Raw genomic sequence first — 23,476 nt, 5'->3', positions numbered from 1 at the left:
TTTGTAGGTGACAGTTATGTTTGACAACATTCCGTCAAGCTGTTTCAATAGAAATTGTTCTTTCACATTTTCATCTTCGATTACTCCAACTCTCTCTACAATATCTCCACAACGCGGAACCAAAGGAACACTTATAACATTAACCGGAAGTGGTTTCTCTACCAGTGCACAGGAAGTCAACGTCACTATTGGTGAAGCTCTCTGTCACGTAATAAGTATCGGTGAAACAACCCTTAAGTGTACCGCTGGCCAGTCGTCTGGTGGATCACACGATGTTGTCGTTAAAGTGGGAAATAAGGGTTTTGCAAAGCATGTTAGTGGACAGATCAACTTTAGCTATGAGGTTTATGTGAGCGGGATAACACCAAACAGAGGAAGTATCGGAGGAGGAACATATGTTGTTATAACGGGTGATGGATTTGGTTTGATGCCAGGCAATAGTAGCGTGACGATCAGTGGTTCTGTTTGTAACATACTCAGCATTAAGCTGACAGAAATAACTTGCGTCACGACACCCCACGACGTAAGTAACGCCAGCGTCACTGTCGCCACCGGTGATAAAATTGGCACACTGTCAAATTCTTTCTGGTACGACTCAGGAGTTACCCCTTTGATTTCATCAATGAGTAGCTTAGAGGGTAGTGTCAGCGGCGGCGAAGACATTTTAATTAAGGGAAGTGGATTTGGGGTCCAAAAAGGGACCATTAAAATAGGCTCTCGTCCATGCGAAGTGACTTTGTATTCCGACTTACTTATAAAATGCACTACTCCCGCAAATGCTCCAGGGACATATGACGTTCTCATTTGCGTTGACGGAAAGGGCTGTGCGGTTAACGCAACTATGGGTTTCAGGCCTCCCAAGTTTAAATACGTATTAGAAGTCACTGGTGTGTCTCCTTCGCAAGGCTCAGTCTTTGGAGGAACTCTTCTAACTGTAGCTGGCCGTGGCTTCAGTGATAATTCTTCAGCTGTTTCAGTAATTATTGGCGACGTTCCTTGTAACGTTTTGTCGAGTAGAAACACAGAAATACTCTGTAAGACTGACGCCTCATCTACCACTCACAAAGTGGACAACACTGGAATTCATCCTGGTAAGTGAACTCTGCTGTTTATCCTCCAGGAACTCGTGCAGTAACTTTACGATGGTCGCAATTTGTATAAGTGGGAGATCTCTTTATCCGTTAGATCTAGCTAGCTGATGAGTGCGCGCTTGTCAACTTATCAAGGGTTACCTAAGCACTTTCGGAGATATGCCATGTAAGAGAACTGAAAACGGTCAACCTTGACTTTCTGGTCCGTTTGTGTATCTTTTTTTCGCCATCCCTTAGAGCGACATTGTGATTTGGTTGTTGACATGTAATTGATACTTGTTTCGCAGAGTACGGAATTGGATACGCATGGAATCCACAAACGATTGCTATTAACGCTGGTGACTCTATAAAGGTACTGAAAAGTCGTTCAGATACTCCACTGACCTATTAAATGATCATACAACATCACAACTTAAAGAAACTTTAAAGCTTCAAACGGAGTTGTCAAATATTGAAAGGATGCAATTTATGCCGAAAGAGGAGATTACAAAATTGAGAAAACCAAATCACCCCTAAACCACCAGAATGCATTTCAGCAAAAGTGTGTACTTAGATAAATTTATTGACCCAGGGGTGTTTTTCGGAAATTATATCAAAATTTCTAAATTAATATAAAACATAATTCACAACAGCTGCAAGAGAAATTTATTATTAATTATATATCAAGAGGGTAGGGTAAATCGTTAATTTGTAGTATTCAAGAAAAAATAAAACATGAACCTTCTTCAGGGAAAGCCTAGGAAACATAACTCTTAGCCAGTGCTGCTGAGCGAATTCTGAAAAGCATAATAGTATAGTTGATTTCGAGATATTGATACGACTCTAATTCAATTCTCAGTGGCAGTGGACAAGTCCCGAATTGTCAGGCTTGAGTTATGGTGTACAACAAACACGTGACGCGTCTAGCGCTTTGTATGATGGAAAAGGGTTCAAGAGCTCCCGCAGTGAAAGTGGCCATTTTACTAAGCAGTTTAAGTTACCCGGAACATACTTTTATTCAAGTGGGGCAGTAGACCCTTATGGAGCTATTGTCATGAAAGGAAAAATTGTTGTCAAGGAAATCAAGAGTAAGTCCGTGGACGTCAGGGTGCAAGTTGGAGCAATTTTGGCTCCATATAACTCGACGAGTCCTAAGTTCCCGGATGCTGGTTCTTCTGATTGTCAGTTAGGTGTGATGAATGGCATACCAAAATGCATCTCCTCAGACCCGTTACCAAGTAACCTCTCCTCGTATAGTTTCACATTTTGGAAGTGTAGTACACCAGAAGTGACTTCAATAATCCCAAACAGCGGAACCAGCTCGACACTTGTTACCTTAAAAGGCAAAGGTTTTGGACTCATTAATTGCCAGAATGAGGTCAAAATTGGCTCCAGTGATTGTACGGTTCAAAGCTCTGCAGAGGATAAAATAACCTGCTTGGTGACGACTAGAAATCAGTTGAGTTCAGGTTAGATGGGGCCGTTGTTTTGGAGTAAGAATTGAATGCCAATTGCAGAACAAACTAGGAGGTTATACGTTGATCGAAGTCCTCGTCAGTTGAGTTGTTTAGCTTTATTCTGATGACGAATGACTTCAGCTTAGGTTGACGAAATGTGCGCTTCTGACACCAACAGGAATTTGTTTTTTCTTAAATTCGAGTTACTCTCAAATAGTGAGTCTACACCATTTATTATACAAGGAAAATATGTTTTGTCGAGAAATGAACACGATATTATGGTTTCACATGTTATTTGATCAAACCGAAAACTTTGTTTGTAACAACTCTTTAGTCGTTTTCTTTACTTAGGTTCACCTCATAGTGTTTATCTACGTGTGAAGAACAGAGGATTTGCCGTCATTAAAGTACAACACGAACAAAATGCTTCATTTACTCTGCAGCCAAGAATACATACTGTATCCCCACAGGCAGGTTCCATAATGGGAGGCTCCATTCTTACCATCACAGGAGATGGTTTCTCTCCGGTCCCTGAGGTGCAAGTGGGCGGAGTACCATGTCAGATTTTAGCATCAAGCTACACCCAGCTCAAATGTCAAACAGCAGCCGGGAAAGCTTCACAGGTGCTACCAGTCGTAGTTAAAGTCAACGGAATGGAAAGCAATTGTGGTTCTAGCTGCACTTTCACTTACTCAGATGCTAAAACACCACGAATAGATTCGGTAACCCCTTCAGTTTTTGTCGGAGACGAAAATACTATCCATATATACGGTTCTGGTCTTCCAAGCAAAACTTCAGATTTGGAAATTAAGATTGGGAATAGCCCTTGCATCGTGACGTCTTTGTCGCAGTACTCGGCATCTTGCCGGGTTGGCCCTGTTGTGGCAGGGAAGCATAATTTGAAGATTCACCACGGACCACAAGGCCTTGCTATGTTTGAGGCCGGAGCTTCAGATATGATTAATAGCCTTGCTGTAGTGTCGAGTATAACACCGACTGAGGGAAGTATCATGGGCGGTACAGAATTGTCAATCAAAGGAAGCGGATTTGATCCTACCGCTGGCCACACCAATGTGAGGATTGGAGCTAACTATTGTAGTGTTGTGCGAGTGACGTCATCAGAAGTTGTCTGTAGGACTTCCGCCCACGACCCAGGATCCTATGAGGTATGCTACTATCCTTTAACAGTTTTTAAGTGAAAGAATGTGTACGTACACAATATGTTTTGACCTTGAGAGATAAAAAAAGTACTGAAAAGTAGAAATGAAAAAATAAAAAATATTTCTTACTTCTTCCATTCAACATGCAAAGTATTTCAATGTTACGCTACAGGTCATAGTGACAGCAAACTCCATCACTTTCCCTCGTCTCCGTTATGCATACCGAACTTTTATCACTCCATATGTCAAGTCAGTATCACTAGCTCGTGGAAAAGGAGGAAAGACAGTCAGCATTTATGGCTCCGGCTTCTCTTCAAATACAGCTGACGTGCAGCTGACCGTTGCAAACGTCTCTTGCAGTGTTGAGACCAGCAGTGAAACGCATGTGACATGCATACTAGGTAACAGTCCGGCAGGGATCTACAATATTAATCTTCACGTTAAAAGCAAAGGACTCGCTGCCTATCCTTCTTTAAAACCAGTGAAATTTTTTTATGAAATATCCTTGGACAGTATTTGGCCAAATGATTCCGGGCTTGGAGGTGGCAGGATTGTGTCTATCAAAGGACACGGGTTTGATTCATCCACTATTGTGAGAATCTGCGACAATATTTGTGTGATGGTTAACAGCTCGCTGAACGAGATTTATTGCGAGGTTCCACCATATACAAGACAAGCAGACAGGCCTGATATCAACTGCTCTGTAAGTGTGGTAGGAGACAGTGACATGTCGTCATCAAAGTCAGGTTTGTTTGCATATCGAGAATCTCTCACCTCACGTATTACCTCTGTGACCCCGTCACGTGGTGGGACTGGTGGTGGAGCCCAGCTAACCATAAAAGGAAATGGTGAGTGGAAAAGCTTTACAAGGAGGTGATTTGGCAATGCTAACAGAATAATACCCTTAAAAAAAATAAAAGACAAATCACCTCACCAAAGAGAGGATGAGACAATTCCTCCTTTGAATCATCAAGTCTAGCATGGCTCATAGCATTTTTTTTTTAAAATGTGTGCATACCTTTAGTAAATTGCACATCCAACAATCATCAATAATTAAATGCTAGCCTTGTCGGTGATTCGGAAATCTCTTCCATGTTGTGAGATTTGACATTTTTTCCATTTTCTCCATGCTCTTGGAGTCCACTATGTAGATATCTCAGTTAATCGCTCTGGTTAAGTTTCCCTAAGAATCAATCATCACAAACATCATCACAACATACAATATGAAAACCTAACTCCATGAAACTCATTCCTTTTTCTCTCTCTTTATAGGATTTAGTCCAAATAAAGACGGAAATAAAGTCTTCATTGCTGGAATTCCCTGCGAAATGACCTACTTCTCTAAAACCGAAATCCGCTGCACAACAGGACCACGAAAAGGAACGATAGAAACACAAGTAAGAGTGGAGGTGGACGACAAGGGAATAGCAACCCAGGACCGAGCAGATTTTCAATACATCGACGTGTGGTCGTCGCCTTATACATGGGGATACAAAAACCCACCAGAAAAAGGAGATGGTGTTGTTATTCCCAAAGGACAGACAATCCTTCTCGATGTGGACACTCCTGTTTTCTCTTTTTTAGTGATTAGAGGAGAACTGATTTTCGATGAGAAGGACGTAACATTAAATTCTGAAAAGATTCTAGTTACTGACGGTGGAAAACTGCAAGTCGGAACTGAGAACACACCATTTGAACACAAAGCTAAGATTATACTGCATGGTCACATGCACAATAAGAGGTTGCCCATATTTGGAACCAAAGTCTTGGCAGTGAGAGAAGGAACTTTGGATCTGCATGGGAAAGCTGTGCCCATCACGTGGACAAACTTAGCTAAGACAGCTGTTCCAGGTTTGTGAGAAAAACCCGAGGAAAACTGTAACTTTATGCAATTCAGTCAAACAACAATTAAAAGCCCTTAAAAATTCCTTGTCAAACTGTAACTGCTATAAAGAACATTAGAAAAATAGACAACACGGCGTTTGGCAGTAGCCGAATGAATTGAATTTCAGATCATTAAATTTTATTTGAAAGTATGGTTGCTGCGACTTTCAATTATACGCTTCCATTAAGTTTTTGACGAATGCATGGGTTAATAAGTTATACGAGCATGAGTATGTGTTTCTTCCTTTACTACTAAAATTCGTCGTTCAATGAGCTTTAGACCCTAACGTGCTTTCAGTGTTTTTCCGAGACCCAGAGACCCTAGATAATGTTTTTTGGAAATTACTAGTGAGTTATGATCAAATACTCCGTCCTAAACTAATTTTTAATTACTGTAGGTGACACTCAGCTGATTCTAAAGCACTCTGTGACATGGGAGATTGGCGACAAAATAGTTCTTGCGTCCACAAGTCGCAGCCAGCGTGAAAACGAAGAATTCAACATAACGAGCTTGTCACCTGACGGACGTACTATTGGCATCACCCCGCCTGTAAAATATAACCACATATCTATTGTTCAAACCATAGCCGGAAGAACAATAGAGACACGCGCAGAAGTAGGACTTTTGACTCGAAACGTCATCGTTGAAGGTTCAGAAAACGACGAATGGACCGAAAACATTCCGGAATGTCCCGAAGGATTTGATCCAGGCCTTTTTGCAGTACAAACTTGTTACCAGGGTCGCTATGGAAAGTCAATGGGAAGTGAGCAATTTGGGTCACAAATTATGATTAACGCAAGGATGCAAAGTGAGGGATTGGTTACCGGTAGAATATCTTATGTGGAGGTCCGTAAAGCTGGACAGGCCTTTGGACTGGGTATGAGTTAGTTTAACTTTCGATAGTCGTGGGTGAAGTGTCTTATCTGAAATTAAGTTCAGAGTGTCTGGGAGGACCGACGTGCACAATGTTAGATCACTTGAAACATTTAGGAGTGTTGATGACAGGGGAAACGAGTTAAGTCTTGTTATCTTGCGGCTGGAAACGCTCTTCTTAGTTCATCTCTTTTGGTGCAATGATTTGAGCCTCTGTCTTTAACATCTGTGGCCAGGTTCCGACACGAGAACAACCAGATTTCATAGGGGTTGGGTTGTCCTTACACGTGGATTGATGTTTTGGGTTCTGCAGGGTCTCCCTCACCAGGAATTAACTATTTAAGTGTAAATGTGATCCGAGAGCAAAGGATAAAAGGCCTATTTGTTCCGATTTATGAATCATCTTTGAATTGGTGAGGCAACGTAATTTGTGAGTAGCTTTCATAGCTATTACTTTGATGACTTAATCAGGTGATGTAAAGTACCATATGTAACGTAATTAAATTTTTATATCTTCCAGGTCGCTACCCTATTCATTTCCACCTGAGTGGAAACGTCTCCGGCTCATACGTCCGTGGCTGTTCAATCCATCACACCTTCAACCGAGCCGTGACAATTCATGGCGTTACTGGATTACTTGTCGAACATAATGTTGCTTATCATGTCATGGGTCACGCTTTCTTTATAGAGGATGGAATAGAAACTGGAAATGCGATACAATATAACCTAGGAGTCTTTGTCCAGACCTCCAGCACACTTCTCATAACTGACGTCACGCCAGCTACATTCTGGGTGACAAACCCTAATAATACTGGTAAGTTTAAAAGAATCATTGAGAAAATTTTCTTGTCAAACATTTCGTTGAATTTGCGTTTCTCTTGTTTCAAGTTCGTCACAATGCTGCAGCTGGTGGAAGTCACCATGGCTTTTGGTACAACTTACCCAAACACCCTGGGGGCCCTTCATTCACCACCTCTGTCTGTCCAAAGAAATCACCTCTCGGGGAATTCCAGAATAACACTGCTCATTCGTTTGGAAGGTAATGTTAGCCATATTCTTTAAGTAAAGCTGGAAAGTAAACACACTCATAGGCACTTAAATTATTAGAGTTGAAATCATCTCTCATAGTTTATTTTTACAGCACTCACTGAAAATTGCACCGTATGCCTGGTCCTCAAATCATGAGTTCGAGGACCTATCAATCCACTTTTAATTGGCATGTCTTTGGCAAAAACTCGGTAATTGTTCAAATTCTTAGAAAACAGAATTCTGGAGATGACGAATTAAGGATGTAAGTTGCTTAGTGGATAAGAAATAACATATGAAGAAAAGTGTTTTTTTGTCATGTAGAATTTATATCTATGTATCCCTTTAACCTCATTCTGTCAGATATGGTTTGTGGATCTTCAAAGAATACTTTCCGATGCGTGGAGGTAGGTGCGATTCTTCAATATCAGAACCAGCCAAGTTCTTCACGTTTCTTGCGTACAATAACCTTAAAGGTTTCGAGGTCACAAGTGGAGGAGCCATTCAGACAATCAACTTCACAGTAATAGACAATTCTGAGGCTGGAATCGAGTTTACCAATCTGAATGCTCCTTGGGGTGACAACGGACCTTTAGTGAAAGACTCCCTTGTGGTGGGACACAGCGCTGTAAGCGAAGGTCCTGGTGCATGCACTCTGGGAGGGATCGTGACTCCACAGTCTTCGCAACTCACTGTATCTGGAACCACGTTTGTAAATTTTGATTCGCCCTCTTGCGCTGCTCTGCGTGCATGCTCATTTTGTGAAGCGAGGCAAGGAGGTTTTACCACGCGATTTGAAAAAATCGGCTTTGTTGGTGCACCAAATAAGGCAGCCTTTAAATGGGAACACGAGGCTGTATTTGAAGATCTAGATGGTACATTAACGGGTAAGGAAATGAGCGCAATGCAGATTCATAGTGTCTGTTTGAAAAGGTTAATAGCTAGAATAGATCGCTTAAAAACCTATCCCTACTATTAATTCTAACAGAGTAAAGTAGCGTTTATGGAGTTTTTCCAATAATGCCACTAGGTACAACCAAAAGAAATTGATGTCCCAATATTTTCTCTTGATGCAACTCGCATGAATTTCAACAGTTTTTACTCGTCTTATCGTTTTGGTCTCCAGTGAGGGATCATGGTTGTCAATAATTGGTCATAATATGCTTTCATACACCCCGTGATGCGAAGGAATCATATTCTCAGTTATTTCACGTGATGTTCCATGGCAGAAACAATGCGACACACTGAGATTTGTCGAGATTTTAGAGAAACGGTCAAATGTTTGCATTTTTGTAATTTCTCATTTGCATGATCAAAGTTCATTCTCTATTGCCTGATAGAGTGCTTATTGATGTTTTTGGCTAGCAAACTCAAGGTGGATCATTGGGTATAACATATTACTATTTCCTGTTAACAACAGGTTTATCTGGTGGTGGAAGCATTCTTCCATCAAATCCCAATCTTCCCCCAAAGCACTGTTTCCAGTCTCCTTCCGCGAGTGTAAGTGGCATTTCCGGAAGTGTGTGTGACTCGACCATGCGTTTCCGCCGTATGGCTTGGAACAATCCATTCCCCAGTTCCTTGCTCTATCGTGACGCTCTCTTAACAAATGAACATGGAACAAGCCATATCCCCTGGAGGTTTATGAGGCTCACTCACGATCAAGGTTGGATGGCAACTATTATTCTCGGACAAAACTATAATTTTAGTTTTGACAACGCTCTTCAACTCACAAACATTTCGTACAGGTAACGATGAAACTGAAAATACTATGATGTGGTCCTTGTGTTAACAAGGCCATGCAAGTAATGTTTCACATACTTTCATTCGCTGAATATTTTTTACTATTTCTGAATCTTAGCGCTGTATTCTACGAATTTGGTGCCCAGGACTACGTCTGGATGACTCACCCCATGAAACAGCTTCCAGATATCATTTCAACAACTGGCAGGTATATCAACATGTCTAGTGGTCTACCGTCTCCAGAGAATTCGTCAAATGGTGACTGGTTCTACAATAATGAAACCAAAAGACTAACATATATTGTGTCAGGAAAGGGAAGGCTGGAAGTTGGACTCATCGACTTAGGCATAAAAATGCAGGTGAGTATATTAGTTAGGGTGCATGTTCAATGTTTTATCAAAAGTAAAGGTCGTGATATTTCGCGTCGCATTGGCGTTATAGACAATTACCATTAAACAGAAGGAAACTTAAAGTAAACTAATCGTCTGCTTGGGTTGAGGACATCAACGAGATTAGGATTAACCAAGGAAAACCGAGAAGGATAAAAAGAAAGAAGATAAAAAAAAAGGATTTTGCGTAACATTGTTTAGAGATTTTAGGCGACAATTTAAAAATTAAACAAACAAATCATTAATCACTTCTCCGATAAAGATTCTTTGCGCTGAATCTCAGATGTGAGAAGAAAAAGCGTTTTGGGTGGGTTCAATTTATTTAATAGCCTTGTAGAAAAATAAGACGCGCTTTGCAAGGCTAAAAACTGATTAGGAAAACAAAATCCTTTCACTTGAACTGTACGTCGACTTTTATCAATCAAGTTACATGTATGAGAGTGGTGTAGTGAAACTAACCTGGGAAATTAAATCATGCCTTAAACACGAAAGCAAACGCATTTCAAAGATTGTTATTCGTTTAGACTAACTTGGGATCTTTAAACTTGTAATCAACTTTGCGACTTAAGCATTCGCCAATTTAATTCAACAGAAAATAACTTTGGTAACAACAATAGTTAGTTATCTCAATCTAGATTTTACTTCCTATTTGCAGTGGATCCTTTTGCGATAAAAAAGCTTCAAAGCAACGCTTTACTTTCATAGGTTTACCGCTGCTTTTTCAAGAACTGTGTCAAACCCATTCCACCCCCACCCCCTGAGAAACGTCCCCTTGAATATCTGCGATGGTCAGACCCGGAAGCCTGGTATGGGACAATTCCTGGACACGGAGGCTACAACAAACAGCTTCCACAAGATGGTGAAGACGTCATCATACAAAAACGTAAGTGACATGATTCTCACTGAAAGTGACCTTATTATCGAAATAGGTAAATATATACATCTTCTCATTGTTAATTTCGGTCTGATTTAGACTGGTGGATGGTAGCGGATACCGAAATTCCCGACATGAGAAAACTCTTCATATACGGCACCCTTGAACTGGAACCTTACATGGACTTTGTTCTAAATGCAACGTACATTGTGATTGGTGAAGAAGGAAACCTTATCATTGGCTGGGAAGATCAACCAATGACAGGCAATGTACTTATAAACTTAAACGGAAATTGGGATACTCCAGACATTCCAATTCAAGGTGGTCCTAACATCGGCTCCAAAGCCATTGGTAAGTGTTGATGAACTAGCTATCCACTATCTGGAGTATCATTGTTTGTCTCGCCAATTTCACAGTTTCAGTGTGGATCTCGACGTTTCAACTATATACTGCCAGTCAGGAGATGACGTCAACGGACCTCACGTCGCTTTAGGAAGCTTGATACTCCGATGTAATTCGCTGGTTTCCATCAGCTATGATTGATGCACTCTTCATTAAACTCTAACCAATTACATCGGAGGACATAAAACTACAACTTCGGTCAACCATACTACATTCGTTTAGTTTCCCATGCCATGAAATCCTGCCGCCAATATATAATAAATCAAAGGAGTAAATTCTTACTTCAAGTTACTCTTAAACTAATTTTTGATACCCTCCTCTCACCCAGCTATTTTTGGGAATCTGGAAATGCACGGTCTGAATAGAACAGTGTACTGGACGCGACTGAGTAAAACTGCTGACCCAGGAAGTAGCATAATTTCTTTACAAGAGGAAGTGGACTGGAATCCAGGGGAAAAGATTGTGATTGCACCAACCTCCTATGAACCTTACGACACAGAAATCCATACCATAGGTAAACAAACTGTGTTTATTGCTTCAGATCTAAAAATTGGGAAATTCTGTGGAAAAATTAAGTGCCGGTTTGTCGACTTTATCCCTTTCTTGTGCTGTTACTCTTATCATACGACACAACATTTCGTTTCGTAACGGTAAACATTATCGTCCTAATAAACCGAAGTACTCGGCCTATATCTCCACATTACATCGCATTCAGATAATGGTTTAGGGCTCCTAAAGAGTGGAATAGGATGAGCTATGAATGAAAATTTGACACTTTAGTTTATCTCAACTTTTATAACAGATCTATTTTCAATCCGTCTCCACAGTTCAAGATGGAGAATAAGTGATCTCTTTTGCATCTGCGAGAAAATCTAGAATGAAGACTTAAACATCTCGTGCAATTATAGAATGACCCTCGAATTTTAATTCCAGTAAATAATTAAGGTTTCCTTTCCTTCTCCAGTTTACGTCTTTCCTGATCGGAAGACCCTTCAGCTGAACAACACCCTTAAATACAGACACCTCGCTGAATCGTACCGCACGGGTACTTGGAACTATTCTCTAGCCGCTGAAGTGGGTCTACTGACAAGAAACATTGTGATCAAGGGCGCTGATGACGCTGGCCACGTTCTTGAGAAACAGTCTTTCGGTAGTCGCGTGTTGATTGGCTCGTTTAATGGCATGGTTTCATCTAACAGGAGATTTCGTATGGAGAATGTGGAATTTCATCATTGTGGTCAGGAAGGATGGAGTGACTATTTTGATCCAAGGTAACTGAATGGAAACCGCGATTGTTAGATACGAATGCGAATCTTATACACAAAGGTGATGTTTTAAGAACCGATTTTTCCTCAATGTGCTGCAAGGTTTTAAGATGGTAGGAAAAACGGGAAATGTTGTGCGTAATATACTTTCCGTGCAGCGAGACATAACGTAAAAATCTACTTTAAACGCTGCTCGTACATGTATATCATTACCATACGACAACAAAAAATGCATTTTGCTTCCAATTGTAGATATTGTCTGGCGTTCCTGGATGTTGGCAATCTGAAGTCATCCTACATCCGGGGTAATTCATTCCATGATGGCTTCAACACCGCCATTGGTGTATTTGGAACACACGAGTTAATTGTCGTCGATAACGTAATTCATCACACAGTAGGCTCATCCGTGAGAGTCTGGGGAACAAATAATAAAGTTCTTCGTAACTTGGCGGTGTTGAGCGTTTCACCAGGTAAATCGAGAAACAGATTAATTTGAATCACAGGCTAAGTAGTTAACATTTAATAATTATTCGCCGAAGGCGAGATGAATATCGTCGAATAATCTCCGAGACGAAGTCGAGGGGGCTATTCGACAATATTCACCGAACCTGAGGCGATATAATTTTTATAGTATAATTTCAGAGCTGAACAACAGAGAAATTTCTAAAATCATAACATTTTAGGAACATTTATTAACATTTTATTTTAACATTTTATATAAACCGCGTAAAGCGGTTTATATAGCGTCATATAAGAAACCGCTCGACCAATCAGATAGCTGGAAACTCTTTGCTCAGCTCTGAAATTATACTAAATAAGCATAGAGAGAAAAAAAGATCGAAACTTGAGTTAATATGATACAATATTGCGAGAGTAACCATTATTTTCTTACGTTCAAACTATGGATTTTGTATAATACCCATTTTCGACGATCCGGTGAAGTTCACCTTAACACAACCTCCATTGCCTCTCAACTATGAAAAGTTATTCGCTGCACTTGTAAAGATCTAGCTGCTACAACCGTATTTACAAAAGTCTAGGAATGTTCTTGAAAGTTCTCGAATATCCAGTAATTGACTGGTAAAGTTTTCGAAAGTGAAAACTGGTTAGATTTGATTAGTGAGACACCGCAATTTGTATCGAACTCTTTATTCATGTGACGTGGATTTCTTCTGCATTGCAGCAACTTACAAAGGGAGACATGAAGTTAACAATAAACTCTGGCACGCGTCATTTGACATCAGCAAAGCCTCTTCCATCGTTCTCCGAGACAACGCCGCAGCGGGGAGTGAAAGGATTGGGTTCCACATCCGGGGGGAGACCTGCTATGGTGACAGCCCTGATGGAGGCTGGAAGGGTAACACTGCCCACACTGCCCTCCACGGGATACATATTGGCTATTCTGACGGTCTGCCTGATTGTCTTAAGATTGCTAATTTTGTCGTTTGGAAAAGCTGGGATTTTGGCGTGTTTGGTTTCCCAACATCTCGAGTTATTTTACAGGATACAGTCGTAGTGGATAATAATATCGGTAACGAACTTGTTAACATAAGGTTTTTTTTTAACAGGTTAGATATTACTGCTCTTATCTCAAACCTTTTTTTTTACATGGTTGCTAACAGACGGTCACTCGCAAACTTCTTTTTTAGGGTAATTCTGGTAGAGCTAAAGAGTCAATACTTATGAAATAAAAACTGACCTGAGGCAAGTTTTATTTAGGAAGGTCAATTTGAAAGAAATTACTGAGTTGTTTTCAAACATTTGCCTGAAATCGAATCAATCTGCATTTGACTTTTTATTTCATGGTACCACTCATGATACGATGCAATCAGTAAATTATTTTTACGTAACATTTGCATTTTTGTTAAAATGCCATTAGATTGATATTTCCATTTCCAGGAATCCTGCTAAATGTTTGGAGACCACCTGCGCTTTCCCACGTAACCGCTAACAAGTTTGTTCATCTTGATCGAGTTCTACTAGTTGGCACCAGTCCAAGCTTTCAGTGTGCGAGTGACTTGGTAGCGCCTCGAAACTCTCATATCACCGACCAAGTCCGCGCGCCGCGTTACAAAGGGGGCGGTAACACAGCTTTCATGCTCTCAACGTTTGCATCGGGACCCGGCCTGGCTCCTGAGAAAGCCTGGCACGGCATTAACGCTTATCCAGCAATACAGGGAGTTGTAAGACTAACTGACGTTGGATTTGCCTATTTTGGAACCAAGTGTGGACATGACAGTGTGGTATTCACAACCAATCCAAAGTCCCCAGATGCATTCCATCCAGTCGAAATACGCGGCATTTCCTTACATAATGTTGATTATGATAAGTTAATTTATATACCACCATCAAATATCGCCTGGATAAACCCATCTGACTGTATTGATATGGATTGTGATGGAGCTAAGCATGTTTTGCTTAAGGATCTTGACGGAACTCTCACTGGTACTTCCGGCGGAAGTGTCATTTCCAAGGCTGAATACGAGTGGAATGGGGACTCGCGAAGAGGACTGGGTAATACAGCGTTTTGCGTTTTGCGTTTTTTTTTTTTGTTAGTTACCACTGTTAGAAACAAAGTGAATTTGGCAAATTGATTAAGAAAACTTAATTCCAGTTACTTAACTAATCCAAAACTTGTATCATGTAAAGTGTAGTTTTTAGGTTATACCAATTTTTGCCTTGAGAAACAAAAAAAACAGTGAATAACACATTCGATTTCAGGGGATTACCGCATGCCTCGAGCCTTACTTACGTCACCAGACGGTTCGCAGTTGAACGCATCTGTTGTGGCACCGCATCATGGGATTGTACGAGGAACGCGTGCGCAGAGTTTTTGTTCATGGAATGCTGCATGGAATGGATACAAATGCAGCAAGCTGGGTGAGAATTAAAAACGTAAATTGTTTTGTTCATCGGAAAATTGCAACAAAGGCGAAATTATGAAATAAAATTCTTTTTTTATTTCTACCGTCTACCTAGACTATCACATGTTCATAATCGAGAGCTTGGACGCTGACACAGAGCTTCGCAGGCTGTCTCCAGTTGCCTTATCGTCCAATGGATACACAGATTTGCTTAACGGACCCATGGATCATGGTTGTTGCTTTGGATACGCGTGCATGGAGAGAATATCGACATTTTTCTCAATCGTGGCAACACAACAAAGCTATACCATTTATTTCACTGGTAAGAAACTCCTTCAATAAACGAAAACACTTTATCATGATCTTTTTTTGTCTTGAATTACGAGGACTGATCTTCGCAAGACACATTCGTTTAAAGGAGGAAATTTTTTGGTTTGTTTTCGAATTTCCAAATGAGAATTTTTATCCCACTATCGTCCACTTTGTTCACGCTATGGTCTGATAAAATGTTTTGTAATATTTTTCTCATTTTCTTCCTACTTTCTTTAAACGCAGGTTTTTAATTCCGGTAAAGAAAGACATTTTATATTTCTCGGTGCATTAATTTCTTATATTTCTCAGGCACTAATCCGCAAAGCCTTCGCCTAATGTTGCTAAACGCCAACAGCTCCCAAGCTCTTCGAGTTGCTATTAGGTACACCACATCTCAGCGGTTGGACGTATATCGCGCAGGCGCCTTCATATTCCCAACTAACGCAAAACTCGACGAGAAAAACTTCAGCTACAAAAAGAAAGATCCTAAGCTCCCGGATGGCCAGTTTGAGCCGACATTAAATAGCATCAGTGGGGCCAACTACTACGATCGAGAAAGCCAACTGCTTTATGTGTTAGTCAAAGGAAATGTCCCTTTGGACATAAGAACTGCTCCAGTTGTACAAGTTAAGCTCGGTGAGTATCTAAGTTATTGTAGGTGAACGTGGATATCATGTCACAACAGTTGAAATTACTTTTGTGTAAATCCTATTATCTGAATTTTCCGCAATAAATGAAGGGCTGAGGTATCTATGTAAGGATAACGATAGCATTGTACTTATCGACTATTTAAGGAATAATATGTATAGATCTCAAAATTCTAATTTATCCATTACTTTTTTGTTTGTATTTTCTAGGAAGCAGGCCTGTCCATTTTAATGACTTCTTCGAAAAAAATTTAATTCAGAATCTGGCTTCACTCCTTAATATCGACGAATCTCGCATTCGCGTGGTCGAGATCGTAAATGCCGCCGGGAAAAACCGGAGACGACGAAGAGCTTCGGATGATGAGGTGATGACAGTCACTATCGAAATAGGCGACCCGCCAGAACGTCACATTTCTTACACACCTGAGGAAACATTTTCCCCTGGAAATTCCACGTAAGTCACTTGCGCACCAACCTCAGTATTATTTAAATACCAAATAACTATCATATAATTCTTTGCCCTTTCTTTTTCTGTACAGGTTTACTAGTCCTCCTTTTGTTACCGCGACAACCACAGCCTCACCTTCGAAGAGCCCCATTGGTCAGTACATTGGTCTCCAGTCCATAGCTTCCAAAATTGTGGAGGCAGCACAAACAGGGCACATGGCTTCCTCCCTTGATTTGGACATTTTATCGATTAAGGTCACAGATCCCGAGCCTCCACGAAAACTGCCGGAAGGATGGAAACGAGCGACACCCGAAGATGGTAGGTAATATTCAATGGGCTTTTAGGGAGATCTGGAGCACTGCAACAGCAATAGGTCCTCCGTACAAAAGAAATAAATAAATAGCTAAAAATAAATAAAAGATGAAAAAACCTCAACAACAATAACAAAAAAAAGTTTAATGATTTAACTCGTACCTTCTCTATCAGCCGGACCAAAGAATGGAACATGGCGGTTTGATCAAGTCGAAATGATGAAAGAAGGCAACAAGTCCAGTCTGGTGCATGATTACCTGATACCTCTTCGACTTGTTATAGTACAACAACCTCGTGGTGCTAACGAAACTGTTCCTTTTCAAATTCAACCCAAGCTGGTGATGGTTGATAAACTCAACCGCACCGTAACCATGCTGGGACATAGTGACCGTGAACAATGGTAAGAATTTCAAAGCATTTTGTAGTAGACAACTCACTTTCGACACATAATCAAAGAATACTTTTAATGATTTTCTATGCTAATTTCAAAGACTTCTCCTTATATTGTTTCACCCCAAAATTAATGGCACCCCCCTGTCCCCTTGAAAAACTGAGGCTGTGTGCTCTAGCATCAAGAGAATATAAACTGTTATATACCATGAATACTCCGTGCGATTGAGATAATAAGAACTATCTTAATGACATGCCGCGAGCTATCTTAATGACATCCGCATAATCTGAATTTAAATAGTTTCACATTCGTCTTTTGTGTTTGCTGTGTAATACATATAGATTATTTATTCATCTTTGTGTATCACTACTGCGCTTGTGTATGTAGAAATCAGGTCATTAAAACTTTAGTCCTCAACGGTAAAAACGTTGTCTCTTCTTTACAACATAAGCTGTATCTTCTCTTGTCTAACATTTAGTGAGGAACAGGGGGGGGGGGGATTTTTGTAATAATTAATGCATTTTTACTGAGAAAAAAATGGCTATTACTGGGATATGTCTGAGCTGATACCACTGAAGAGTTGGAGGGTGGAGAACAACTTAAGATACCTTAATTACATGAGATTAATGAACTTTTGTTATGAATATTTTCAGGTATGTAACTGCGTCAATCAAGAATGGCACTGGGGACCCTGGTGCCTTGTTGGGTGGAAATACGACTGTACCCTGCCATGATGGCTGGGCAAACTTTACTGACCTTAACATTAGCCACAACGGCACAGACTACGTCCTGGAATACAGAGTATCCCTTCCTTCTGAAGCTAACTTCACATCTGCGTCAACGCCCTTTGAAGTCAAAGAGAGAGTATTATATTTTGCGCTAGTAAGACACCCAGGTGATTCCAACGAAACCGTTCCTTTTGGCCAGCAGCCTTTGGTTGAGGTCCGCGACGCTGCTACTGGAGAACTAGTGACGAACACCGGGTGGAAGGGGAGGAAGTGGATTTGTTTGGCCTCGCTACTTAATTCACACGACTATAAAGGTAACTATGGCCAACAACTGTTTTAATTAACAATTATTCGCCTCAGGTTCGGTGAATATTGTCGAATAGTCCCCGAGACTTCGTCTCGGGTATTATTCGACAATATTCACCGAACCTGAGGCGAATAATTGTTTTAGTATAATTTCAGAGCTGAACAACAGAGAAATTTCTAAAATCATAACATTTTAGTAACATTTATTAACATTTTATTTTAACATTTTATATAAACCGCGTGGGGCGGTTTATATAGCGACATATAAGGAACCGCTCGACCAATCAGACTGCTGGAAACTCTTTGTTCAGCTCTGAAATTATACTAGATGGAAATATTATTTTTAAAAGAAAATTTGAGATTCTGATGTTTATTAGAGATTACGTATAATGCACGATCCTCGCAGTAGAGAGCGCTATTTATGCAATAGCGAAAATCAGATCTGAAAAACGACATTAGTGCCCAATACCTTCTGCCCATATCATGCAAGGTGTTGTCTGCTCTCGATTTAACTGATCTTTTAGAAATCAAATATCCTGTTTTAAATAAGTATAGTTTTCCATTCTCATTTCTTAAAGAGGCATAGACACAGTTTCTTAATCTAGACTGTAAATGATATCATGATCAAAGGAGAATGAATGCTAAATGCAAGAACGAGACTTATGTTTTCAATTCGATCGACTAATATTTGTCGATTTTGTTTAATTCCACCTCCAGGAAACCTGAATGGATCGTCCAGTGTAGAGTTTTCTGGCGGTGTTGCGTCATTTCGTGATCTCGCTATCGACCATAAGGATAATAACTACATTCTTATAATCAAAGCTTTCACAGTTCCATCATCACGTTACCAGTTCTCAACTAACACCACTCCTTTTAACGTGAAAGAAAGGGTCTTGGACCTGGTTATTACTCAGCAGCCAGGTAAGAGTAGGATCTTTTAGTGATTCATTTCTAGTACGGTTGAAAGGCTCGTCCTTTCAAAGTATGAAACCCAAATTTTTATACGTTTTCCAAGTTTACATTTACGCATTTACGCTATGGTGTCACTGAAATAGACAAAGTTTCAACTTTGAAGAATCTTTGCAGTTTTGCGGCCGTCTAATGGAGAATGGTCAAATGACTTACTCTCGGAAGTAAACTATTCAAAATGTAATCTCTATAAGCTAAAAACCTACTTGTATTGTCTTTTTTTCAGGAGACTGCAATGATACCGTTCCATGCGGCCACCAACCTGTGCTCGAGATCCGAGACACTGCCACTAACATGTTGGTTGGAAATCTGGGTTGGCGCCGTCGAAAGTGGACGATTCTAGCTTCAATGGAAGAAGGAGCTGGAAACCAGGTGCTTCTCGGCCAAAGGAAATTCCAAATACCAGTTTCAGGGCGCATAGAGTTTTCAAACTTTAGTTTTTACGATGCGGCTACCGATTATCGAATGAAATTCAACGTGTCGGTCAGTCCTTACTCACAAGCATACTCCGGAATGTTGGCCATGTCTGATTCATTTGACGTAAAACCACGGGAGTTTTATCTGGAGATCGTCACGCAAGTAGCTCGTGCAAATCAATCTGTACCATTTGGTACTCAGCCAGTGGTGGAAGTTCGAGATTTAGGGACGGGTAGAAAGGCTGCACCTTTGAAGACCCCATGGTGGATTACTGTGTCATTGTATGCCAACCCCAAGCCTGGAGGGTCTTTTTTGAATGGGACATTTAATATTTCAGTAGTTGAGGAGCGAGCTGTGTTTAATGATCTCCTCGTAACTTTGTACGGCCTTGGTTATGTATTGAAGTTTGAATCGAGCTATGGACATGTTGTCCTATCAGCCGCTTTTGAGGTGAGCCAGTTTAATTAGGTTATCAATGAATCGTGATTGAAGGCGTTGTTCTGCCCTCGGTATTCTCTCAAGTTCATTATACCTGTGTGTAAAACAGCCCCTTTACTTACATACTAAACAAACCACTTCCCTAAAGTTCGCAATGGTATCTAGTTACCTTTAGTTATCAAATATATTCCCACTATCCCAAACTACCTTCTTCCCTACTTACCTTCCTACCTATCCATCGAGCCACCAAACTGTTTACCTTCTCTTAACCCTCTCAGCTTTCTGCGAACCTGTCTCATCATACAACTTCTATCTATTTCCTCTCTCTTAGGTCCATTACGTCAATGACTATTCTCCAGTGTTCACTCCAGGGAACCGCACAGTTCATATTGATGAGGGAACAGTCATTGGCTCCTATGTCATGGCTATCCATGCCACAGACAATGACATTGGAAGTCAGGGTGATGTCTACTATACCCTCCATGCGGGAAACATCGACAACAGCTTCCATATTAACAGGACCTCTGGTGTTATTACTACTGCGCGTAAATTAGACCGCGAAAAAAATGCAGTTTATAACCTGAATGTGAAGGCTTACGACGGAGCTGTTGAGGAGAAAGTTCGTTACTCCTTAAACCTTGTTGTAGTTCATATTGGTGACCTTAATGATAACGCCCCGTGGTTTACCAAAAATGGATATGCATCTCGAGTAAACGAAACCGCAAACTTAAATGACGTCGTACTTGGTGTGGACGCAATGGACCGTGACGCAGGAGCAAATGCCAAGTTGACGTTTTCTATCACATCAGGAAACGTTGACGGTTATTTTGACATCAAAGCTGACACAGGAGACATCCTTGTTAAACGATCGCTCGATTTAGAGGGATCAGCTCCACCATCCCTGAATTACAGCTTAGGTAAAGCAATATCTTTATTCGCTTTCGTGATGAAAAACTGTTCATTAGAGCAGCTGCATCATCCCTGAACCAGCTTGGAAAAACATAAGCAAATGTAAAAAAAAGCGTTTAATTTGTAGTTTTGTAGTTTTCTTGGAAAAACACGAGCAAATGTGAAAAAAAGCGCTTTTTAGTACATAGTCAATTTGAATTAGCAACATATCTGAATTAGGACGTGCCATAGGAAAGTTTAGGCAAGAAGTACTCATTCTTCATTTACTGAGAAAACAATTCTGTTCTGATACTTTTAAGCTGTGCATGTGACTGACTTGGGATCACCTTCACTGAGTAACTCCACCGTTGTGGTAATCAACATAGCACCTGCAAATGAGTTTTCGCCTCAGCTGACTCACGAGCAATCAGCTTCTATTACCTTAAAGGAAAATTACGATCCTGGAAATGGACTGGTGTTGTTTGACGTGAATGCTACCGATAAGGATTTCGGAGTGCAAGGTAAAATGGAAAGGTCTACATAAAAACATTTTACTGACTGGTAGTACAGAAACAGTACTGGTAATAACGAAGTATCAAGGGACTGGGTTTGTTTTGACTGGGGCTTTTAACAGTATTGTTTATTCCTTTATTAGGAATTTCTTCGCTTTCCTTGTGGCACAGACCGTAAAAAGCCACTTATGACGTTGGAAAAAAAGAGGAAAATAAATCGCTGAAAGATTTCTCGCCATAGCGAAACTCTGAATGGTTCATTTTTTATTAAATTGTTGCAATCACAAGGCTTCAAAGGGAAGCCTGTATGGGTCCGTCAAGATTTTTTTAGCCTGAAAGGTAGAGACCCATTTTAATTCTTCGAAAAATAAAAAAATAAACGGCGATAATGTGGCTTTTACTTGAGATCTACTTCTACTTTGTTGGAACCTTGAACCATCTGTGCAGAAGACGTTTAAAATCATTGTCATACTTTGTAAGGTTACTGAGAACTTTACTTGGATTATTCGCAATGATTTGAACGATATTTTTCATTTATGCTTGGTTGTTCTCATCACTCCGCAGGAATGGTTCATTATTTCATCTACAGTGGTAACAGCGACGGAAAGTTTGCAATTGATCGTTCTTCTGGTGTTGTTACGTTGATTTCATCTCTGGATTACGAGACATCACCTCTTTACAGGCTGATCATTCGCGCATCAGACAGTGACCCCACTGGTGGTGCGCGTTACACTGACTTCGACCTACAGGTCCATGTCGAGGATGTTAATGATAATCATCCACTGTTTTCAAACAATTACACATTGATTCAGGTGCCCGAGACACTTTCCTCAGGTGAGGCAAAGGACACGGAAAAGATATGTAACTTTTTTCCTTTTCCTTTCTCTTGCATTTTTTCCGAATTGCTGCCGGTCGAAACAGCATCTGAGGGTGTGCAAAATATGGATACATTGTCTAGTCGATCTTCCTCAAGTTTTTTCGTAGTTTAGTGATCAGAGGCCCGTTACTCGAAAGTCCCGGTAACTTAACAGGCCCGAGGCCATGTTTTAAATTCAAAATTTAAAAGATAGGAAAGCAGGTTCTGGCACCCAAACCAGTCCTTTTTATTTCTTTAGCTGATAGTTTTATTATCTCATTTTCAAAACTTTTGAAATCGCCATCTTGAATGAAAACAGAACAGGACTTTCGAAGCAACAGGCTCTAGCTTACGTAAAGTATGGTGAATTTGTAAATGTCTCTTTTACAAGGTCTCAGATATGTTTCATGTCACTCGTGACCACAAATTAACATCTGTCTATATCCGCATAAAACGTTAAACAACTCTTTTAACACTTCTCTTTCACTGGTTCCAAACCGTTTATCTATCGTTCCGTGCATCATATTTCAGGTGAAAAGGCTACAAGTTTCCTGGCTACCGATCTCGACTCAGGTGAAAATGGGCGTGTGAGTTACGTCATCACTTCTGGGAACTCGGACGGCTATTTCAGTCTAAACGCTTACACTGGAGACCTGACTTTACAAAAGAGCCTCGATCTGGAGTCTGCTCAAGCACCTTACCCCAACTTCACACTTTTGGTCGAGGCGAAGGATTATGGGAATCCGCAGTTGTCTAACAATGCTACATACGTGTTGAAAGTCAAAGAGGTTAATGAATTCACTCCAGAGTTCACTCACCCTGGCCGTTCATTGCAGATTCCAGAGGATACTGCTGTTGGAACGCTGTTATGCCAAGTGACAGCCACGGACAAGGACTTTGGGCTTGATGGACTCATAACGTAAGTTTTGTCATTGTATTGAAAGGAGCAAGGTTGTTTGAGAACTCACTTTAATTTATGTAGACATAATTAAATCTTTCTTTCCTGTTAAGAGTAATTTTTGAATCCTTGAATTATACTACGTGGTAGCAATTTGGCTGACGGTCATTTTCAGATGACCTCCATTCGAACTACCATTTGTCTGGTTTGATTTTAGTAAATGGACAACAAAAAAACCTGAGTTTGTTGGGTTGAATTTGAAAGTATTCTTCAAGGGAATAACACTGAATCAACTTTGGCCTGAAAAACTTGATCTAAAAACATTCTGGGCTCAGACAGTGTGATA

General features: G+C 40.5%; 1 protein-coding gene across 1 annotated transcript in view; it reads left to right on the top strand.

The window, feature by feature from the left end:
- Window positions 1–23,476, top strand: part of LOC111326294 (fibrocystin-L) — a 48,944-nt gene that overhangs the window by 17,649 nt on the left and 7,819 nt on the right. The window contains exons 20-51 of the mRNA XM_088753410.1: window positions 8–1,091; window positions 1,379–1,443; window positions 1,930–2,539; window positions 2,879–3,693; window positions 3,860–4,535; window positions 4,960–5,538; window positions 5,970–6,449; window positions 6,966–7,259; window positions 7,334–7,484; window positions 7,835–8,358; window positions 8,892–9,219; window positions 9,333–9,573; window positions 10,309–10,486; window positions 10,577–10,828; window positions 11,208–11,393; window positions 11,844–12,150; window positions 12,397–12,614; window positions 13,328–13,675; window positions 14,044–14,658; window positions 14,866–15,024; window positions 15,124–15,330; window positions 15,630–15,956; window positions 16,178–16,421; window positions 16,507–16,733; window positions 16,902–17,127; window positions 17,772–18,160; window positions 18,870–19,073; window positions 19,348–19,988; window positions 20,308–20,893; window positions 21,185–21,385; window positions 21,941–22,210; window positions 22,764–23,151. Coding sequence (XP_088609536.1) covers window positions 8–1,091; window positions 1,379–1,443; window positions 1,930–2,539; window positions 2,879–3,693; window positions 3,860–4,535; window positions 4,960–5,538; window positions 5,970–6,449; window positions 6,966–7,259; window positions 7,334–7,484; window positions 7,835–8,358; window positions 8,892–9,219; window positions 9,333–9,573; window positions 10,309–10,486; window positions 10,577–10,828; window positions 11,208–11,393; window positions 11,844–12,150; window positions 12,397–12,614; window positions 13,328–13,675; window positions 14,044–14,658; window positions 14,866–15,024; window positions 15,124–15,330; window positions 15,630–15,956; window positions 16,178–16,421; window positions 16,507–16,733; window positions 16,902–17,127; window positions 17,772–18,160; window positions 18,870–19,073; window positions 19,348–19,988; window positions 20,308–20,893; window positions 21,185–21,385; window positions 21,941–22,210; window positions 22,764–23,151 — 12,020 coding nt within the window. The remainder of the gene's footprint in view (window positions 1–7; window positions 1,092–1,378; window positions 1,444–1,929; window positions 2,540–2,878; window positions 3,694–3,859; window positions 4,536–4,959; window positions 5,539–5,969; window positions 6,450–6,965; window positions 7,260–7,333; window positions 7,485–7,834; window positions 8,359–8,891; window positions 9,220–9,332; window positions 9,574–10,308; window positions 10,487–10,576; window positions 10,829–11,207; window positions 11,394–11,843; window positions 12,151–12,396; window positions 12,615–13,327; window positions 13,676–14,043; window positions 14,659–14,865; window positions 15,025–15,123; window positions 15,331–15,629; window positions 15,957–16,177; window positions 16,422–16,506; window positions 16,734–16,901; window positions 17,128–17,771; window positions 18,161–18,869; window positions 19,074–19,347; window positions 19,989–20,307; window positions 20,894–21,184; window positions 21,386–21,940; window positions 22,211–22,763; window positions 23,152–23,476) is intronic.

The sequence above is a fragment of the Stylophora pistillata genome, chromosome 1, assembly GCF_964205215.1.
Source record: "Stylophora pistillata chromosome 1, jaStyPist1.2, whole genome shotgun sequence".
NCBI lineage: Eukaryota > Metazoa > Cnidaria > Anthozoa > Scleractinia > Pocilloporidae > Stylophora > Stylophora pistillata.
The sequence above is the reverse complement of the archived record's forward strand: the minus strand, read 5'-3'. Positions and strand labels throughout refer to the sequence as shown.